The sequence below is a fragment of the Phalacrocorax aristotelis genome, chromosome 1 (assembly GCF_949628215.1).
Source record: "Phalacrocorax aristotelis chromosome 1, bGulAri2.1, whole genome shotgun sequence".
Taxonomy (NCBI): domain Eukaryota; kingdom Metazoa; phylum Chordata; class Aves; order Suliformes; family Phalacrocoracidae; genus Phalacrocorax; species Phalacrocorax aristotelis.
The window spans coordinates 100,053,399-100,073,139 of record NC_134276.1 but is presented as its reverse complement, the minus strand read 5'-3'; the positions used below and the strand labels follow the sequence as shown (position 1 = coordinate 100,073,139).

Sequence of the window (19,741 nt, the reverse complement as noted above, 5' to 3'; positions counted from 1 at the left end):
TAAATATGACAGTCAGTATGAGTATTAGTCAGCTGTGAAGTATCTCTACATCTTCATAATTTGGTTACCTGAGCATTTTTGTAGGATGCTGCACTGAGCTTTGATTATGAAATCTTCTAGTATACCTCTGGTTTCTTCGTAGTTTTTCATTCTGCTTCTGACCATTTTTGAAATCTGAAACAATTCTTCTTATTTTCTCTTCAAATAGTGCTGACAATCTCAAGGTCATACTATAAATCTAGGTAAAGAAGGGGCTTATATTAAAAACAGAACCTTTCATCCAAGAATAACATTTCTAAAAAACTGTACAGAAAAGAAACAGCAAGGCACACAATACTGTGTAACAGCAGATAAACAAGAATTGGACATATCAAATATTTTTGTCATAATTGTCCCCACTACCTATCCAACCAGACACCTTATCAAAAGTACTGATAAACTAATTATAAAATAATACCTCATTTCATTAAGACAAGCATAAACCCCCCAATATTAACAGCTACCTTTGACTTTTTGTTTGGAGTATAAGATTTTGCGTTACTAAATATTAGTCTTATATCTTTGCACAGTTCCATTGGAGTGTCGTAATTTCCAGCTTCCAGAGTTTCTCTCACTGTACCAAAGTCCATTGGAGTGTCTATAATATGTCTGTAATCCTAGATAAAACATATTTAAAAAGATTCAAAAAGGTATAAAGGAAAAACAACACTTCTGATTTTATTTCTATAATTTAAGGGTAGCTAAGATGATGACAGACTATCTTAACAGTCAGCTGAAAACAGAAGCACCTACCACAGCAGACAGCAACACTATTGCTGAGACTAGTTGATTTGAAGTCTCCATTACATTATCCCACACAAACCGTTGCTCATTTTCAAGGTCTCCTTCAGAATTTCTGAAGGATCATGAGTTGATACTATGCCACATGCTTGCACATGCAGATTTCCAGTTTCAATTCTCCAGTTTCTTCAATAAAAACTACCAGCAACGGTAACATGCAAGTCATTGTTTTTATTGTTAATCAAAATGAGAATTGAGACTGCTGTAAATAGTCATGTAATTCTTTTCCTGATGCATTTTACTATGAGAAACAAACTGATCTGGTTTTAAAACAAGAAAAAAAAAAAAATCTAATCAGAACACCTCTTTCTCTCTGGTTAATGGGTTTTAGAGAACCTCAAGATGTTTTTAAAAACTGAAGTGAGACCCAAACGCAAGATGCAAAGCCCACAGGAAAACAGTTGCAAGCTCGTTAAGAAATTTTTTTTCCTTGAAAGTTTGTTGGGTTTTTAGACAAAAAGAGACCGAAGAGTTAGCAAGAATACCATGAACAACTAAGAGAAAGAGAAGTAACAAACTAAGTTCATAGCTCAGGCTCAGTAAACTGGTTTTGTCAGTTGTCCCTCAAGAAACTAGTTTTAATTAAGAACATACAGATCTACCTAAAATTATTTCCCTGTAAGGGACAGTAAGAAAGCAAGTGAGTGGTTTCAAAAGGTATCAGGATATTTCTAGACACCACCACTGGTCTACAATTGTTTTGTGTTCTGTGTCAGTATTTGGATGGATATTATCTTGATGCAGTAGACCATACAGCTCACTGTTCCAAGCACAGAGCAAAGCAAATTTCTTTCAATGGTTTGAGACTAATGCCATGAAGAGAGCAAATAGCTCCAAGAGCAATGTGGAGATCTTATTATGGTACCAAATGCTAAGAGAAAAAACCCAAATATTACTTGTATCTTACAAGGTTAATAACAACAACTTACAGGATATTGATCCAAATCAACCGGCTGCCTGAAAGGTTCAGAATCTTCACACTGGAAAATTAAATTCACCAGTTCCATACACTGCTTCTTCCAACAGTTTTCATCATAGCCAGTTCTCACACTTTTTCCTTTTTTTAAGCCCCGTCCCTTGGGAAAAAAAAAGTTCAAAAGCAGCATTACTGAAACATAGCAAGAAAAACTAAACCTGATCATCTGTCTGGAATTATTTCTGTAGCAGAAAAATGCACTTCCAAACATACTGTTTTATAAAACAGGACACTATACTACTAGCACATTTTTTTCCTAATCTGACAAGTTACAGTTTTATTTTACTATATTTCAAGGTTTTTTTATACTAAATAGCTAAGGCGCACAAAAATATACAAATGTACCTTCAGCTAACAAATTATTCTCAAAAGTTTTGAATAATACATACTCAAAATATTTTTTTCTAAGCCTCTCACAGCTGGATAATGCATTTATTTCAATATCATACAGATAACTGAAAACTGTTACACTGAACAGCACTGGTATTAATCTCGCAACTAAGATGTTCCTAGAGAACTATACGGAATGAGTATAGAAGCACTAAACCAGCAAAGACACATTTAAGCAAAGCTTATACTTCCTTAATACCATTAGAAAAATTCTGTTCTGTGATTGTTATAAAACCAAGCATCACTCCAACAGAATTTCAATACAGTCTGTTAACCAATTTTTCCTGCCAGGCCTGATTTGGTTATATATAGTAAATATTAGCCAACTCACTTTTCTTCCTCTATATGATGTTCTTGGAAGACATTTTTCATCATCCTGCACAAAATAAAATCAATCATCTTAAAAATTATGTATGAAAAAATAGGTAGTGGGTGCTTAAAGTGTCATTAGATTTGATACTGTAGTAAAAATAATTTTTATTCTAATTTCTCCCAATAAGACAGAAGATTAGCATACCAAAAAATATAACACAGCATTTGAGAGACTTGGAAAGCAAGATCCTGGATACCACAATTGAAGATTCCCGACTCCAACTCTTGTCCTTAATACCAGAAATAGCAATGATAAGATACCCATCAACCCATCAGCTTTGAACCTCCATGCCTAAAGTAATTCAATTCACTGACGATAAATGTCAAAACTTTCTGATTTTTGCTTGTTCAGAGTTTAGGAAAAGACATCTCGTGATCAAGTTACTTTTGGTAAAAAGAAAAACCTTACAACGTGGAAGTACTAAGATGATGCTGAAGTAGCAAGATAAAGAACTAAAATGACTCAATGTCATTTCTTCCCTACAGGTTAACCTGCAAGGGAAAGCAGCCACTTTTAAGCTGTATGAAGCCTTGTTAGTAAATGCCAAATTAGAAACTGAAATGTGAAAAAGACATCAGTTTGGGGAGTTTTCGGTACACTATTAATAAACATACCGCACTGCAGACAGCTTTCACTGCGTAACAACAGTGCGTATTTATCTCTACCAGATTTAAGATAAATGCACTTTATTAAATTCTCAGTGAGGCATGCAAATCTGATCCATTATTCATATTGTGGTATACAGAGAAACTGAGAGCCAAAGCATCACTGCAATAGTTACACAACTTGTCAGCTTTTAGCATTTATGACTATATGAATGACAATTTTTACCTTAGAAATAACCAGATGCATATAATTAAAAATACAGTGGAAGATAGCTATTCATGTACTCTTGAATTATTTGTATTACATTATTGAACTTTAACTTCAGAAATACAGTGCCACTCAAAAAACACCAAAGAATTGTTCTAGTTGATGGCACACAGCCATAGTACAAAACGTGTATCTGTTATACTACTTAACAAATATTGGCAACTCAAAATTATTTTAATAAAGCATCTCCTCACATTCATAATATATTCCATGTTTATATTAACTATGTAAATGTATAAATACACACAAAAGCATCCCTGTAAAAATAATTGAGCAATTTTATCAAAAACACTTGAAGGCTAGTTATATTTTCTTACCACCATATGTTATTGAAATTATCCACAAAAAAGCTTACCAGATCAGCATCAAGACAATCTTGTTCATCATCTGTTGTGCTACATAGTTCAAAAATGTTTGTACAGTCCTGATCACTGTAACGCAATTAAACCTCTGTTACTGGAATAGCAAAAACACAGCTATCATTTCCTAGATTAAACCCAACCACAACAAAAGCTCACATAAACTGGAAGAGAGTAACTAAGAATTAAATGTACTATAAAAATTACAAGATGTTTATAATATTAACAAAGTAATGTTACATCTGAAAAACTGTTCCACTGTGCATTTCAGAAGCGAGGGGAGGAGGGTGAAATTAGCATTAGGGATTTGAAAGGGGCCTTCATGCCTGATCCACCTGCAGGAAGACTGCCTACACTAACTTCTTTCAGAAACAATGCTCTCACCTGAACTAAGCCAGACAAGCTGCAACAAGAACTTCTACACAGGTGCTAGACAGCACAGAACTTACTTCATAGGCTGAGCTAGTTTCATGTCAAGTGACATTTTGATACTATAAATACCAGTGAATGCTACTAAGGGGAAGAATTAAAACATCTCTATGCTGAATGCTTAAGTATTTCCGTGGTTAAGATAATACTCAAGAAGAATTATGCAACTGTCCTGCAGTGTACTGAAACATAGTAAGAAATCAAAAAAAGCAGGATTCAGAGCAAAGGGATATTAAGATGTTTATACTATCCCGTTGTACAAGAGCATGAGTATTCAAGCATTTTTTTAGATTAAAATGCCACTTACTTGATAAACTTTAAGAGCTGGGTAGTGATCTTTTTTGCAGCTCTAGCAATAGCACTCCCGGGTTCATTGAATGTCCTAGCATTGCTTTCAATATATCTTACTTCCCAAACCAATGCAGAGATTCTCCTTAAAATTAAAAAAATTGCATCTTTAACACTAACCTGAAAAGCTTAAAAACTGCAAAAATTAGATCTTGGTAATTTTGTGTCCACTTAGATTAAGATCCATGTCCTTTATTTTAAGTCTCATTAGACCAATCTCAAATTTTTCATTCACATGGCAAACTGAAGTATGTGTGTATGTATATGTATACACACACACTCACTCAAGGAAGCAAAACCAACAATGCACATCTTTGCTCACTCATTTTCCAACTCATTATTGATAATTCATCTTCAGAAAGTTTGTGAAATTCTAGCACACTTTGGTTTCATTCTTAAAATTCAGTTAATACAACCAGCCAAGTAAGCACTAGCATTTGCTACCACTCAATTATAAAATATCACTGAAATAATACGGAGGATTGTGGATTCCCTGGATTCTTTAAAAACACATGCAATCTTTTAAAAAGCTGATATTTGACCTTATTCACCAGAAACTAAGGCCACATTCTCCCTTGTTTCTATGGCTAGTACTAACCTGTAAAATCGGTTAGCCAGTCTTGTTCGAATAGTGTTCAGGTCTGTTGGATAAGCAATCACAGTACAGTACTTGGGATATGTACACAGGTCAACTGGACCAGCAAAAGCTGCTGAAATGTCTGTTAAGAAACAGCAAGATTAATTGAACTATTTCCAGGCGTATATGCATATGACAATTGAGCCAGGTGTTCAACTGCTATGTGTAATTGCTTTTGATAAAACTGATGATTTATAAAAATAGAAAACTATCAGTACAGACTAACAGAAAGAACTGCATATGAAGATTTAAGACCATTTACAGTACTTTATCATAGGGAATTTTTAAAGGATGCCATGATATTCCAGGGACTGCTTACAAATGTAATGTTAAGAGAAAACTACCTAAAGCTTAGGTTACATGCTCACCAAGAGTCAGAAGCTGATCAATACCGTTGATAATCCGTTCACATGCTTCATCACGAGATCTCATCCCCCACTCCCCTTCTTGGGGTTTGTATAGTAGCTTCTCCACCTCTTCAAAAGTCACAGAAACACTGGCTCCTAGTTCTTCAGGCTGATCAACTGAAGAGTGATAGCACATAGGAAAGGGTAAAAAGTGAGAACGCAAACCAACAAGATAAATTTTTAAGTACTCGCGCTTATCAAATACTCATAACTGACAAAAAAATTCTTGTCTTAAGGTGGAGTTTCATAAGACTATGGGGAAAATAAGTACACAAAATGCATACAACAGCAAAGATACCCTTTATTTGCCTTTTCTGCAGTGCTGAATTTCCAGAAGACTCTTTCCTCTTTTCATCTAAGCATTAGCCTTAAAAAGGACTCAGAAGAATTGTTTATATGTTTTTCTTTTAAATGCACACCCTGAACTTCACAGGATTGTAACTTATTGAGCCAATTTGTGCCCCCAACTTTTAAATATGCACAAGACAGGCAATATACTTTGTGATACCCTTCCTAGTATTAACAACTGTGATCTTTTGGACATTTTAAAAAACATTTGTTTTGAACACGGCAGATTAATCGTTTCAAAGCAATAAGAACTGGTAGAAATATAAAGCTGTGATGTATGGTTCTGTGGAAAGAGCCACACTTCCAAAGACTAATGCAATCTGGCCAATGCAGACTGACTGAGTAGATAATGCATTATCCCTGGATACCTTCCTCCCTCAACTCCACAGACTGTTTTCAGTACATCTGCAGTTTCTGCACTTCCATTGTTTTTGAAAAGCTGAGTTCCTCATTTCTTTTAAGCACTGGAAAAGTAACAAGCATGTGAAGGTTCCTGAATGAGACACTGTGGGTAGGCAAGATCATGTCTTTGTATTGATTAGGACAACTGGAATTAGCAGATAAATTATTTTTTATTAGCAGATAAATTCAGCAGTATAAAGTGTGTAGGCTTATAGCTAGAAACTAAGCACTTCCATTAACATCCAAGAGTCTGTCCATTAAAATGAGAACAAGAAGGAGGATAGGGTCTTCCTCAGTGTTATGACAACTGTAATCCACGAATACGTTGCATACAAATTCTAAAATACGTTTCAGCTACAACTACTGTAGAGAAAAAAAAACCACCCCAAGCTTTACTGGGGGATCTTCTAAGTTTATGAAAAGGACTACTTTTTCCTTTAGCTAAACAGGGTTAGTTTTAATAACCCAAAGTCATTTCTAGTTCTCTGTTCATTATGGCATTGACAGAGCCCCTAACAGTATTTGTTATCCACTGAAATAGTACTAAAGTTGAAGCAGTTCTTCAGGAAACAAATGGATAAAATACAAAAAGCTGCTAGGAAAAGCTGAAGGGGCAGAGGTGACTCACTCAGATGATCCTTCCAACTCATCTTTGAGCTGAAACAAATTTTGCAACCAAACTTCCTGAAGACAACACTAAGAGAAAGCAGCAAGTAACGCTTCTACACTTACATAGGGCTGTGTCAAGAAGAACTCAACATGGTATCTGGTACTCCATTGCATAAGCGCTCAAGAGGGATTTTCTCCTGCAGGAGTAACAACTAAAGCAGAATGACAGGCTAAAACAAACAAAACTCTGTCCTTCTCAACAAGCAAGTAAAGGTCTGTTTTGTGTTCTCTGCAGCACCCTGGCACATGTGAAACAGAATACTTCTTGTAAGTCCTGGCATGTTATATATGTGTGTGTATGTACACACACACACACACATATATAGTATGACTATATGGTCTAATCTTCAGGTGTAAATGGGTCACAGAGAGCTGAACCCCCAGAAGGAAGGCTGCAGTGCTTAAGAGTACAGGTACCAACAGAGAGCGTGTGTGTATATGTGTGTATGTTTATATGCAACAGCCATACATATATGGCTACTACACCAGTAGTGGTTTAGTAAGCAGGCTGCTGACAACTGAACTTTCAGTTCATATGCACCAGCTTTTCCTGGTCTTGACAGCATTGTCCCTGACAAGAGTTTGACATCTGATACTGCAGGATAGAGAAGATAATGAAGTTGTGACCTGCTAGTTAGTCCAACTTAAGTGCTGTTCTTCTCCCAGACATCTATCTTAGTAAACTGAATGAAGAAGTAGTATTTTGAGAGAAGAGTGGCAAATGTGACATACGATTTCGGTTGTAAGTCAGTCAATTGAAGAAAGAAAGAGAAAGCGAAGAAGTGGTTTAACCCGTTTTATACTATATTGTTAACATAATAATGCTTTCTATAAATGCATAAAACCTTTCTGTAAGGGCTCCACCTCCCTACAGAGCACCATCTTCTGCCTCAAAAGAAAGGTAGAAAAATAAGTTCTGGATTGTCTTCAGACAATTTTTTTCTTCCTCTAGCCTAGTGGCTGCTGTGCTACTTATCCTTGACTTGTTCAGAGGATGTTCTGAATTCTTTAACCTTGTTCACAAAAGACACACTAGCATTTAGCTGCCTTTTTGTTGTTGTTGTTGTGTCACATCCCACTTTTTCTGTGGTGAAGTTGTAGCTCCTCAGATCAGTCAAACCTTAAGCTCTTAGCATGACAAAGTAGCAATTTATTAGATCACAGAAAGAAGTTACAATTTGCCTCTGATATAGCCAGTAAATGATGACCTACATATGTAATACTATCCAGATTTAAATTAGCATCTGTAGGCTGCCTCTGTCATAACATTGCCAGTGTAGTAATTTCAAGAATTGTAATTCCTTTATGCTATCAAACTTAAGTGGTTGAGAACACTATATATCACTTCTTCCTGTGGACTGAAAACTAATGCACTGATATAAACAGCAACTTAAATCATAGTATACAGCGTTCAGAAGACATTGATATAATTTGTCCTGATAACAAAGTAAATCCTGACCGAAGTTGACATGTAAGCTCTGTAAGCCTCTAACAGTAATAAGACTGTCTCCCAGTGATTTATATGGGAAGCGTTAACCAGTTCACAATGAGTAAGAAAAGCTTCTGCATGTTAGGAGACAGATGTCGGTGATGAGAAAAATGGAATGTTTCAATTATATCTGTGTGTGTGTGTATAAAACTAAAATCCTGCCGATTATACATCTTAGTTTATACAAAACAAGTAACAAATTCAATTTCGCATTTTGATTTCAGACTGTTTTGCACAATTGGTCATCACAAGATACGACTGAAGCAGCCATCTAACACTTCAAAGATCAGTCGGGTGGCTACTGAGAACATCCACATATGTACAATATACTCATATTTAAGAAAAAATATAGCGTAAGCCTTTCTGGTATCTGGGAAACAAGCTAACTCCTAGCAAAGGTTATTAAGAAAATCAGTATCTTTTTGACAGCTTATTCAGTAACTACTCTCTCAATATTTCACAAACTTTCCTCCCTCCACACAGCTGGTACGGACAAGCACTGAAAAACTGAATTGAATAAGACAAACCAGGAATCCAACTGTCTTGTTTACAGTTAATTTGGATTTGACCAGCAAACTTTATAAATTGCTGCGTTTAAACCATATGCAGTAAGAATTTGCTGACTGAAAATTATTTTATACTTATTCTTTCCCCACACCCTTATACTATAATGTATAGATTTTTGAAAACTTGACATGTTTTCAAAACTTGACATTTGGAAGTAGCAGGTTTTATTGCATACGCCAGAGCTATACATTTGAAGTATTTCCTTCAAAATTGCCGTGGAAGATGCAAAGGGGAAAAATATAGGTATATTCAAGGTATTTCACTGAATCTGAAGCAAGACTGTCTTTAAGAACTTTCTTGCCTAAATGCACAAAAGCACCCTGCTGACATGCTATATAATTTAAAGGATAACTACTACCATATCAGTTTCACCTGTTAAGCAGATATGCACAATGAATACCGTAACCAGATGACTTAGTGGCAAGAGTTGCAAGAAAGATAGGAAACATTTAACATCCACTACCTGCACAATACAAAGGAACTGGAAAAGCACATGGAACTATTTAAGTGAGTTTCTACTTACCATTATCAGGAACTGGTTCCATGTCCCATGGGCTAAGCTTTTCAACTTCACCATTGTCCCATCTGATTCACCAAGTTAAAAAAAAAAAGCAATAATAATTTAAAACTTTCTTGACTCAAATATGCTTGGGGGGAATACTTCTAAGTCACAGCTATTTTTAAGTATTAATAAAACACGCTGTATAAACATGCATATAAACATAAGCATTAGCTAGCAATCAGCTTTCACAGTGGAAAAAAGAAAACATTCTTCATAATGAATTTCAAATTAAAATTATGCTCCTGATTTTGGCTATATGCAACTTACCCAATATAAAAATTAATTTTACAAAGCCTGTATCAAGAATTTGCAGAAGAAAAATAAGCCATACACTTGGAAAAATGAGGTAACATTAAAGGGAAGATACAAGAAAAAACACAAAGGAGAGAGGACTTCTGGTTTTTTGCTAATCACAACAGTAGTTGTGCATGTCCATGGAACATTTCAGAGAAAGAACGAACAATAAAGTGACATATTTGGTATATTAACATTTCATTTTATAAGGCATACCACATTAAGTAAAAAAAAAAAAGAATTGTCTATTCACCTCACTTAACACCTTTATGACTTTGTGAACTATGTATGCACCCCTTTCACCCTTCCACCTGAAGAATCAACTTTTTTTTTTAGTGTTAACCCACAAAACATCTGATACACACTCTCAATCATTTTAGTTGCCCTTCTCTGTACCTTTCCCAGAGTCATCACATCTTCCTTTAGATGCTGAGACCCAAAATACATCAAGACACCAGCACACCAAAGTGCTAGAAAGCAGTGAGCAATACTGTTCTGTCCTTGATATCCTTTTTCTGATGGTGGCCAACACCTTCTTGGTTTTTGCAGCTGCTACTGCACACACAGCTGATGTTTTGAGAACTGTCAATGACTACCTCAACATTTTTGTCTTCAGCTGAATCTACTAATGAGCTCAAAGTCATTAAGCACAAAAATAAGGCCACTGTTCCCTCAGACATCCTACCTAACATATGTCTATGCTGAAAATTATCTGGCACTTTTTTACCCAGTCAGTTTTATGAGGTCTTTCTGGAAGTCCTCACCTTTAGGGTGACATCTGACTACTACCTGAAATGACTTGCAATATTTACAGAGCTTGGATATTTCACCATGTGTGCCCTCCAAGAGGCTTAGAAGGATACTAACTAAAGCTGGTCCCAGCACCTGTTCCTGAGGGACCCCACTACTCCATCCTGAAATAGGATTGTAAAGAACCACTCTTTTGTGCCCTATCCTTTAATCAATTTTCAACACACAGAAGTATTTGCTCCAATCCTATGCCATCTTAGTTTCTTTACCAACTCTTGAAGAGAAATCCCACAAGGGCTTCTCAAAAAATACAAATATATGCTGTCCCCTGTGCACTTTACCCATATACTCACTAACAAAATCACAGAACTTCAAAAGGGGTAGAGAGGCAGAACCTCCCTGTACAAATGCAGTGCTAGCTCTTTCCAGCACTGGGTTTATCCTTATGCTCAATAGTAGTATTTATTGCAGGCACATACCAGAAGCTGAAGTCAAATACATCAATCTGCAGTTCCCCAATTTCCCCTTCTGTTGGCTGGAGTTACAACAGCAACCTGCTAGTCCTCTAGTACAGAGTCCAACTGTAGGACAGTTCACAGCCAGGAGTTTCATGTCAGAGTTCTTCAAACGCATGGGTGAATGCCATCTACCTCTTATGACTTAATAAACTTACATACTTGGTCTAATACCTCCTGTGTATTTATTTCAAGCAAACTGAAAGTCGAGATGATCAACCTCATAATTTAGTTATAATATTTTGTAATATAAACTCTGCTCATGCAAGAGCACCTCTCCACAATTTTGTATTACCCATTGACTTCGGAAAACTTTGATCCACCCACATTCAGCCTGTTTTATGTTTATGAACTAACAGAGTTCTGAAGGCTCTGAAGGTTCATCTACTGAGTTATCCTCCTCAGTTAGTGTACAATGCTTCAGAAGTTGTTGGTATTCATAAACATATACACTACTTCATAACACTGCATGAAAGACTTTATCAATACAGTTTAGTACAGCTTAAGCCCCATTTAAGTTCCGCTTAAGCTCCATTCATCCAGATAAGGCAACTTAATAACATATAAAGCTGCTTCTATGCAAATACCTATTTTTGTCTGGCCAATAAAATAACAAAACATGCAATTTATACAACTTCTATTTATTTATTATCAATACAACAGTGATGGTGATAATCTGAGATGATTCTTAAGGGTTTGACAACTGGTTACTGACAAGAATTTCCATTAAGTTACGTGGCAAGTACTCCCCTTCATTTCATTCAAAAATGAGTGTTCTGAAGCCACCTTTCTAAGGTTGTTTCTGGTATAAAATAAAAAGCACTGCTATTCCAATAAAGTCCTTTGTCTCAGAAGTGGCGAAGAAGAACTGCAGATACTCAAACTCAGCTGGATTAGCAAAATTCTACCATCTAGAAAAGCACAATAACCCAAATCCTGAGTGAAGAAGAGAGACAGCATATTGCAGTTTTTCCAAGACAGAGTCACAACCATTTGTGTTTAGGTTGTTTTTTCCCATTTAAACAGATGTAAAATGAAATATGCTTAAAAATCTTTTTGCACCCAATGTATAAAGCATATGAATGAAAATTAGGAAGCTACTGCTGCCGAAGCACATAGAGATTCTTGGGTAGACAAAACTTAGGATTCTTGAACAAAGGATGGTATTTACAAAGAGAGCTGAGGACACAGCAAAGTCACAAAACCTAACTATACCTGCAAAACACTCTAGACGTTTTTATACACATATCTTACGAATCTTCTCTAGAAGAGCTGTTTGTGAGTCAAGGTAGAACATAGTCACATTCTCTACAAAGCAGCACAAACCTTTAAAGAACTCTTTTGAAATCGCTCTTTATAGAGCACTGCATCCCTTATCTATTCAATTATTAAGCTAACTTCAAAGCAACTCTAGACTTTCCTCTGTTAAAGGCTGGTACATTAAAATTCTGAAATATCCTTTAGCATTCACAAAAGAAAGGAGTCTAGGAAATTGGCTATAGGCTCTTTTTTGTAACTGGAAATTTGATTTTGAACTGGCCAAAATAAAAAACTCAAAACCCCATCTAAACTTACTCTTAAGGAAAAACTGTGGTAACATAACAAAACATATGAAAGGTATAACATATGGAAGGTAACATATATTCCCCATGCCAGTATATCAAAGGGTTTGAGCTATGTAACAGTTAAAATTTAGTACCCTGAAATAAGATTTAATTGTATTTTTATACTGGTATCTGGACTCAGTGGATTTTTACTCTGTACATCATTTTACAAAACAAGAGAATATATGCTAGCCACTAACTTGAATATTTTTATCCCTACATCACCTGCAGGAGACATGCTCCAAGTGTACTATCCCTCACGCCTGGGACACGAATAAGATGTCAGTAAGCATCTGGCATCATTTTAGTTTGCCCAGATCCTCTCTTTAGGTAAAAGAAGAGTAAGAAGAATGAAATGAGAGCAAGACATCAATATACAGATAGTCTGGATTTCAATTTTCTGTCTGTATGTATTTTCTCACTGTGGGTGATTAAGCAACTGTCAAAGGAAAAAGACCAAGTATTCACACATACTAACAGATCCTTTCTAGGTGGAGCAGTCTTAGCTTTATCACTGTCAGGAACATGAGAAGTCCTTCACGGTCAGACGATCTGTTGTAAAGACTTAATGTTGATGCCGCTTTTATTTATGGCGCATCAGCTAGAACTAGCAAATTGCACTCTTGTAGAAGCCAAAGTGAAAATTCACTTGCCAAAAGCGTACAGGCAAGGACTTCAGTCTGGAAGTTACTTACACCTTCCCACTACAGAAAAATCAACGGGAGAGATGACAAGTGAAGTAGATGAGGCAAGGAACCAAAATAAGTAACACAATCTTGGCAGACTCACAGAATTGTCTATTAGCTACAATTATGTCCTTTCTTTGGGATGAGTGACAGGTTCAAAAGCTTCTGAGTGGAAAAAAAAAAAGCCCTCTAACAACGAAACTCTAAATATCAAATATACTGTAAAAGACATGGGAGGAATCTCTGGTCATGACAGAAATAGGAATATTATGTATTCATTGAGTATTCTCCTTATAGTCCTCCCTTGCTGGGGGAATCCTAAGCAAGCAAGATCCCAGAATCATTCCAGACAACTTGGACGGGGCAGGACAAGGACAATATACTGATTCTGAACACTAAGGTCCAGAGTCATCTTTGTTGGCCTGTATTCTCCTTTGGCCTGAAGGACCTGTTCATATGAAAGAAGGTGCACAGGAACGTCACTGATGTCAAACCATCATGGGAGGACAGTAGGGAGTAATTTTTCAGAACACGCCTTGATAAAGAAGGTATAGGTCCAGCTATCTTGTCGCCAGTTTGACTTGGAAGTTTCTGGCCTTTCCTGTTTAAGCAGTTATTTTTTTTTACTCCTATACCCTTGATTTGCTGAACTTTACCTATTTTGCACAATGCACTTGATACTACATGCTTTTATCTAGGCAGTATTATGTTCCAACAAGTAGGCTGGCCAAAGGGATTTGTCCGTTACAGGTAACACAGGGTTACATTGTCTGCCAGCTGTCCAGCAAAATATCACCCGAAGAGGAAATCAATGGTGATATTGCAAGTGGGATCTACACAATAAGGAATATGGCAGAACACCACTAGGCAGTGAAGAGACTCAAGTTCTGTCTGCACATTCGTATGTCAAGCATGACGAGACAGCAAGGTTTGGAAACATCCCTCTACAGGAGTCTCAAGTGATAGCATGAGATCATTTTATACGTATACTTGCTCCTGTGGACTATCAAGTGAAAGACAGACATGTGAGAACTTGAAGCATAAGGATCATGATGTCAGCAACAACAGAGAAGATTCAGCATGCCCCATCCAAAACCAATTATCACTGAAGAATAACAATTACCATACACTGGAAATTGCATTGCTTGCTTCATGGAAGAGATTCAGCACTAGTAATTGCAGAAAATGATTCACAAATGTGAAAGAGGTCAGTAACTTCTTTTACCACATTAGTAGTCACTAAAAATTTGCCATCAATTAGGTATTCACACTGTGCTAGATTGGCAACTTGAAACCATTAACAAGTGATAATACAACCAGTAAAGTAATTTGAACAACTTATTCATTCTCATACCAATAAGCCAGCTATGCAAAAGGCAACCCCCACTAACAACATTAGAAATTAGTATCTTTTTATACTTACTTAACACTGTAACACTGAAAGTGACTATCTGGATATTGAGGCTGATACGGCTCTTGACCCAACACTGTTCCAAACCACCATGCGTCATCAATAATGGATCGGAACCTATCAGCTAGAGCAAAAACAGTCTGCTCAAATATTCTCCTGCGAAAAGTTATTTAACTGTGCTTCTTCTACATGCAAACAGAAAAACTTTTCATCGATGTATTTCAGCTTAAAATTCTAAACCCACTGATATTCAGTAAAAGATGAGACAACTCATTATGCCAAAAAAACCCAAGTGCTAAAATCTAAACAAGTTTGCTACTTTGCTATAAAATAAGAAAAGGGAACACCAGAGTCTCAATGTATGTTTTGAATACTGTGCCTTAGATCTACGGTAATCCCTGCAAAATGCTTAGTACAGCAGTTAGTAGGCTCAAATTTCTAATGGGCAAAGGGACCTTACCTACCAACGAGACCTCTAAAGTTACAAGGAAGTGGCATCTAGCATATTCAGCAATTAGCAGCCAAGGTCAATTTTTTTATTTCAAAATCATTTAGTCAAATACTTAGAAAACACACTTACAAGCTTGCCAGTTCCTTTGCCGTGCTTCATCATAGAACTGACGTAATATAAGGAAGTCGATAACATCTGGCATATCATGGTATCTAGGTAAAAAAAATAATGCCTTTCATGTGTGCACCTTAGGACTTTAGGAAGAAGCTTAAAACAAAACATATTTTTAAACACTTTTCAGAAAAATAAACATGCACATACCTGATGGAAAATGATTTGTCTGTATGTTTTCCGGTGGCATGATCTATAAAGGCAAGCTTGAGGCAACACAGTGTGGGAGGACCAACTTCATATCTAATTCCAACAATTTTTACCAATTCCTGATCCTACAGGCAAAAAAAAACAGTTTCAGCAAGTATTACCTTCTGGACTTATACACAGAACTATTAATTTAACGTTAGTTAACCAAGCAGATGAATTGTACCTACATCCAAAAAACCAAAAATACTGAAATTTTATTTGATATTTCAATGGAAGACAGTCTGGCAGACTTGGTAATTTCAATGCACCTATTTATACTTGTCTTCCCACAGGTACCTCTGAAGATACTCTGGCGATTGAAGATACCTTCCCTTATTGTTTCCATGGTGAAACATTACGGGAAATGGCATAACCTCACAAATCAATGTTTTGCAAACAGCATAATACAATTCTTTGTTCACAGGCTACTAGTATTGAACCCACGGTATTTTCGAGGAAGACCTACCCTAAGGGCTACTTTTCTCCACGGCTCCTTGTGTGGATTCAGTTCATAAATGTTATTTCTTCTAACTGCTTCAATGTAAGCTTCATGTCCTTGTCGGAAATATATTACCTGAAAAAAACCCAACCAAACAAAAAAAGAAAACCAAGCAGTAAATGTTATCCTATGTTTAGTAACTATAATAATGTTAGTTAACACAAACGTTTCAAGACTTCAATCAATATTCCTACCTCATCGCCCATCTGAGGAACAAAAGGGGATCTTCGAAGGGCTGTGTCTGTTATCCAAATGGGAGGATGCCAATCATATGAGAATTCCAAGTTTACTGGTTGAGTTGGAGTATTAGCCTTCACATTAAACAGAGAGCAAAATTAGACATAATGGACATATTGCTGACATGATATCAAAACAACTCATTCCATTTTAATACGGCAGGCAAAAACTTAACTTATAGAAGACTAATGTACATTTCCAAAACCTTTTAGCAAAATTCCTCTACGGCTCTGCTCGACTTGTGACTTACTAATACTAAGAATTCCTTTCCTATATGAAGATTTCAGTGACCAAAATTACTATTATTCGGGTCTTAAGAGAAACAAACTTTTATAATTTAGATGGCAGTCTCAGTGTCCAGTTTAAAAAAAAAAAAAAACTATCAAGCTGCAAGAAACTACTGAAGAAGAGATGAAAGATATTGCACTGTAAATAACCATATTAAAACAGTTCCGTATTAAAACAGTGTTTTGTGAATACATGGAAGAAAGTGAAAGGATGGAGAGAAAACATACCAATTACCAAAATTACCCCAAGCATTAAAAAAAAATCTGTTTGCACCTTTATGGCAGAAACCAGCAAATAATAGCTATTGTACCTTAAAAAAGGATAATTATTTAATTTAAAAATTTCAGTAACTTAGAGTAATTATTGTAACTTACAAAAAATTAAAAATTCAACCCAAGAATAAATGGCCACTGTAAACTCAGTGACTCTATCTCCTAAGTTTTGAAAAAGATACATTACTTAAAACCAGACAGTTTAACAGGATTTTAGTCTAATATTCTGTACAATATTTAATAACCACAATGGCCCCTCGATAACAGAAAGCTTGAGAACAGTTTTTATTTGAAAAGTGAAAATTACTTCACTTGGAATGCAGATTCTTCCATACAAATCGGCAGACAACCTCACATTTGGAATGGTCTCAATTTCATTAAGGGTACATTGTATGTAGTGATACCAATATCCTTGTCGAATGGCAATAACAATTACTGTAACAGTTTCCAGTGAAGAGGTCTAAAAACCTAAGAGAGATGTTTATTAAAGAGTAAGTAGCAGAAATGAACCATATACCTCCTCCTGCTTTTTTGGTCTGGGCTTTTTTCTTCTTTTTCTTCTTCTTCTCTTTGGAGGAGATGATTTCTCTGCTGATACTTCATCTTCTGAAGTACTGCAGTATCTGATAGCTTTCCGTCGAGAAGTCCGTACGGGAGGTTGTAGGTTAATCCCTGCATCAGCAATCCAGTCAGAGTATCTGCTGGAAGAATCACTATCCACGGTGGATGGGGCCAGGGAAAATACAAACATAGAAGCAAGTTGTTAATATTTCAGAATGCTAAATTCTCTTAAGATGAATATCTGCAGATCTAGATTGCTGTTGAAAGCACTATCAAAAGAACTAAAGTTACTTTGACCTGTTTTAACAATTACTTCACTTGATGGTTAGCAAAATTTTTTGGGCACACAGTAATTCAGAGCTTAATTTTAAATTTAAAGGTTTTTGAATTTGAAGTAATTCAAAGTTTTTTTTAAAAAACGTCAAAGCCGATGAATTCTAAAGTCAGTAATTTTATTCAAGGAAGTTGTGCAATGAAATTCTGGGCTAGTTAAGAGCCCTCCCTAAAGAACACAGTGTCTTTAAAGACAGTTATACAAATCTCGCAGGTACACATTTGGGTTTTTTTATATCTCTTTAGTTCTACTACTAGAGAGTTCTAGAAAGAATACCTAATCCATAGTAACCATAGCTGGTGACAGCGACCATAGCAGAGTGACCAAAAATTATAGATAATTCCGTTCTAAACAAAATTATAACTTTATAAAACTAAGATTTTTTCCAAACATTTTTGTAAGAGCAAGCAACTGACTGTTGCTACATTATTAAAAAAATAGAACAAAAACCAAAACCAAACAAAATCCCCCACCCCTCAAAATCCCAACAGAACAAAACAAACTATAAAAAAAAAATGTTCCAGACTATCTTCTTTATCCTTGCCATCTAGCAAAAAAGCAAAAGGATTTGAAACTACATTAAAAGACAAAAATGTTTTGGTGAAATGGAACACTAAATAACAATGCAACATGTCAGTACAGTAGAGTACCCAACAAAATGTTGTTACGTACAAGCACAACAGAATTTCCATGCAACTTTTACCTTGCCAAAAGTTAAGTAAAACTCACTACAGTAATAGCTGGGATTTGTTTGTTCATTTTTACCTAGAACTATTACTGTTGCTTTTCTTGTCACTTCTCCACTCTTCCTCTTCATCAGATGAACCAGACTCCTCACTTTCTTCGGCTTCCTGAATTTAAAAATATGCAGTCAATCCAAAACTCTCTCATATCACATTTTAAGGGTTTGAAACATAAAACACATTGTTCACTCATGTCTGCATATTATCAACTTAGGAGGAAATTTGGTAAAAGAGTTGTTAAAATGGAAATTAAAGTAGTTCTTTTTTGCAGCTGATTTCAACTTACCCTGTTAACCTCAAGAGCGCACTATTAATCATGAACTTCTGTATATTCACTCACATTTATTAGCCACATGTGGATCCACCTGCTGTAGCCACTTTTCACAAAGCAACACCTCCACCCACCCCCTACCACAAGGCAGTTCAATTTTTTTTCTAGTCTAAGTTTACATCATTTATGAGAACAAACCGACAGGTGATTTTTATTCCTTCAAATTCCAGACTCAATGCTGTAAGGAGGTCATGTAAAGTATGCAACAAAATCTAGCTCATTAGAATAGAAAGGAAGAATTTAAAGGCTGCAAAAGGAACAAATCAAGGAAAACTATCACATCTCCCATCCACACAGCACATGGGTATATATTCTGTTATGGCAGCACTTCTATGATTTTTTCTTCCCATTAGTTATGCAAGTTGGGATCAGGTGATTTTTCCGATTTTAGTATCAACTGATTGACCAAGTACTAATCAGGTGTATTCATGCATATATTTAAATACAAAACTAAAGGGTCAAGACACAAAATAGATTATAATTTAAGTAATTTCCCAATTGTTCAAGAATTTATTTGCATTAACTTCATGCTTTAAATGTGTTTTCCATAACTGAAATGACAAAGTCTAATTGCTCTTGTCCCAAGGTATGTTATCGAGCAAATATAAAAAAGTAAGAAAACAAGATTTAACTTGCAACTTCAAGATCAATACTGTTTGAATCAGTCCAACCGATTATTTGTTTGCCGTTTTCAGAGTAACAAAGTTAACACTCTTCCCAAAAGGACCTGCTCATA

The 19,741-nt window shown here is 35.9% G+C and overlaps 1 protein-coding gene across 1 annotated transcript in view; it reads right to left on the bottom strand.

Annotated features, from left to right (window-relative positions):
* BRWD1 (bromodomain and WD repeat domain containing 1) overlaps positions 1-19,741 on the bottom strand; it is a 62,965-nt gene that overhangs the window by 16,255 nt on the left and 26,969 nt on the right. The window contains exons 22-37 of the mRNA XM_075099781.1: positions 18,697-18,782; positions 17,554-17,749; positions 16,434-16,550; positions 16,207-16,314; positions 15,702-15,826; positions 15,510-15,592; positions 14,942-15,053; positions 9,631-9,692; positions 5,594-5,749; positions 5,187-5,307; positions 4,548-4,673; positions 3,808-3,883; positions 2,538-2,582; positions 1,770-1,916; positions 504-656; positions 69-238 (exon numbers count right to left, since the gene is read on the bottom strand). Coding sequence (XP_074955882.1) covers positions 69-238; positions 504-656; positions 1,770-1,916; positions 2,538-2,582; positions 3,808-3,883; positions 4,548-4,673; positions 5,187-5,307; positions 5,594-5,749; positions 9,631-9,692; positions 14,942-15,053; positions 15,510-15,592; positions 15,702-15,826; positions 16,207-16,314; positions 16,434-16,550; positions 17,554-17,749; positions 18,697-18,782 — 1,883 coding nt within the window. The remainder of the gene's footprint in view (positions 1-68; positions 239-503; positions 657-1,769; positions 1,917-2,537; positions 2,583-3,807; positions 3,884-4,547; positions 4,674-5,186; positions 5,308-5,593; positions 5,750-9,630; positions 9,693-14,941; positions 15,054-15,509; positions 15,593-15,701; positions 15,827-16,206; positions 16,315-16,433; positions 16,551-17,553; positions 17,750-18,696; positions 18,783-19,741) is intronic.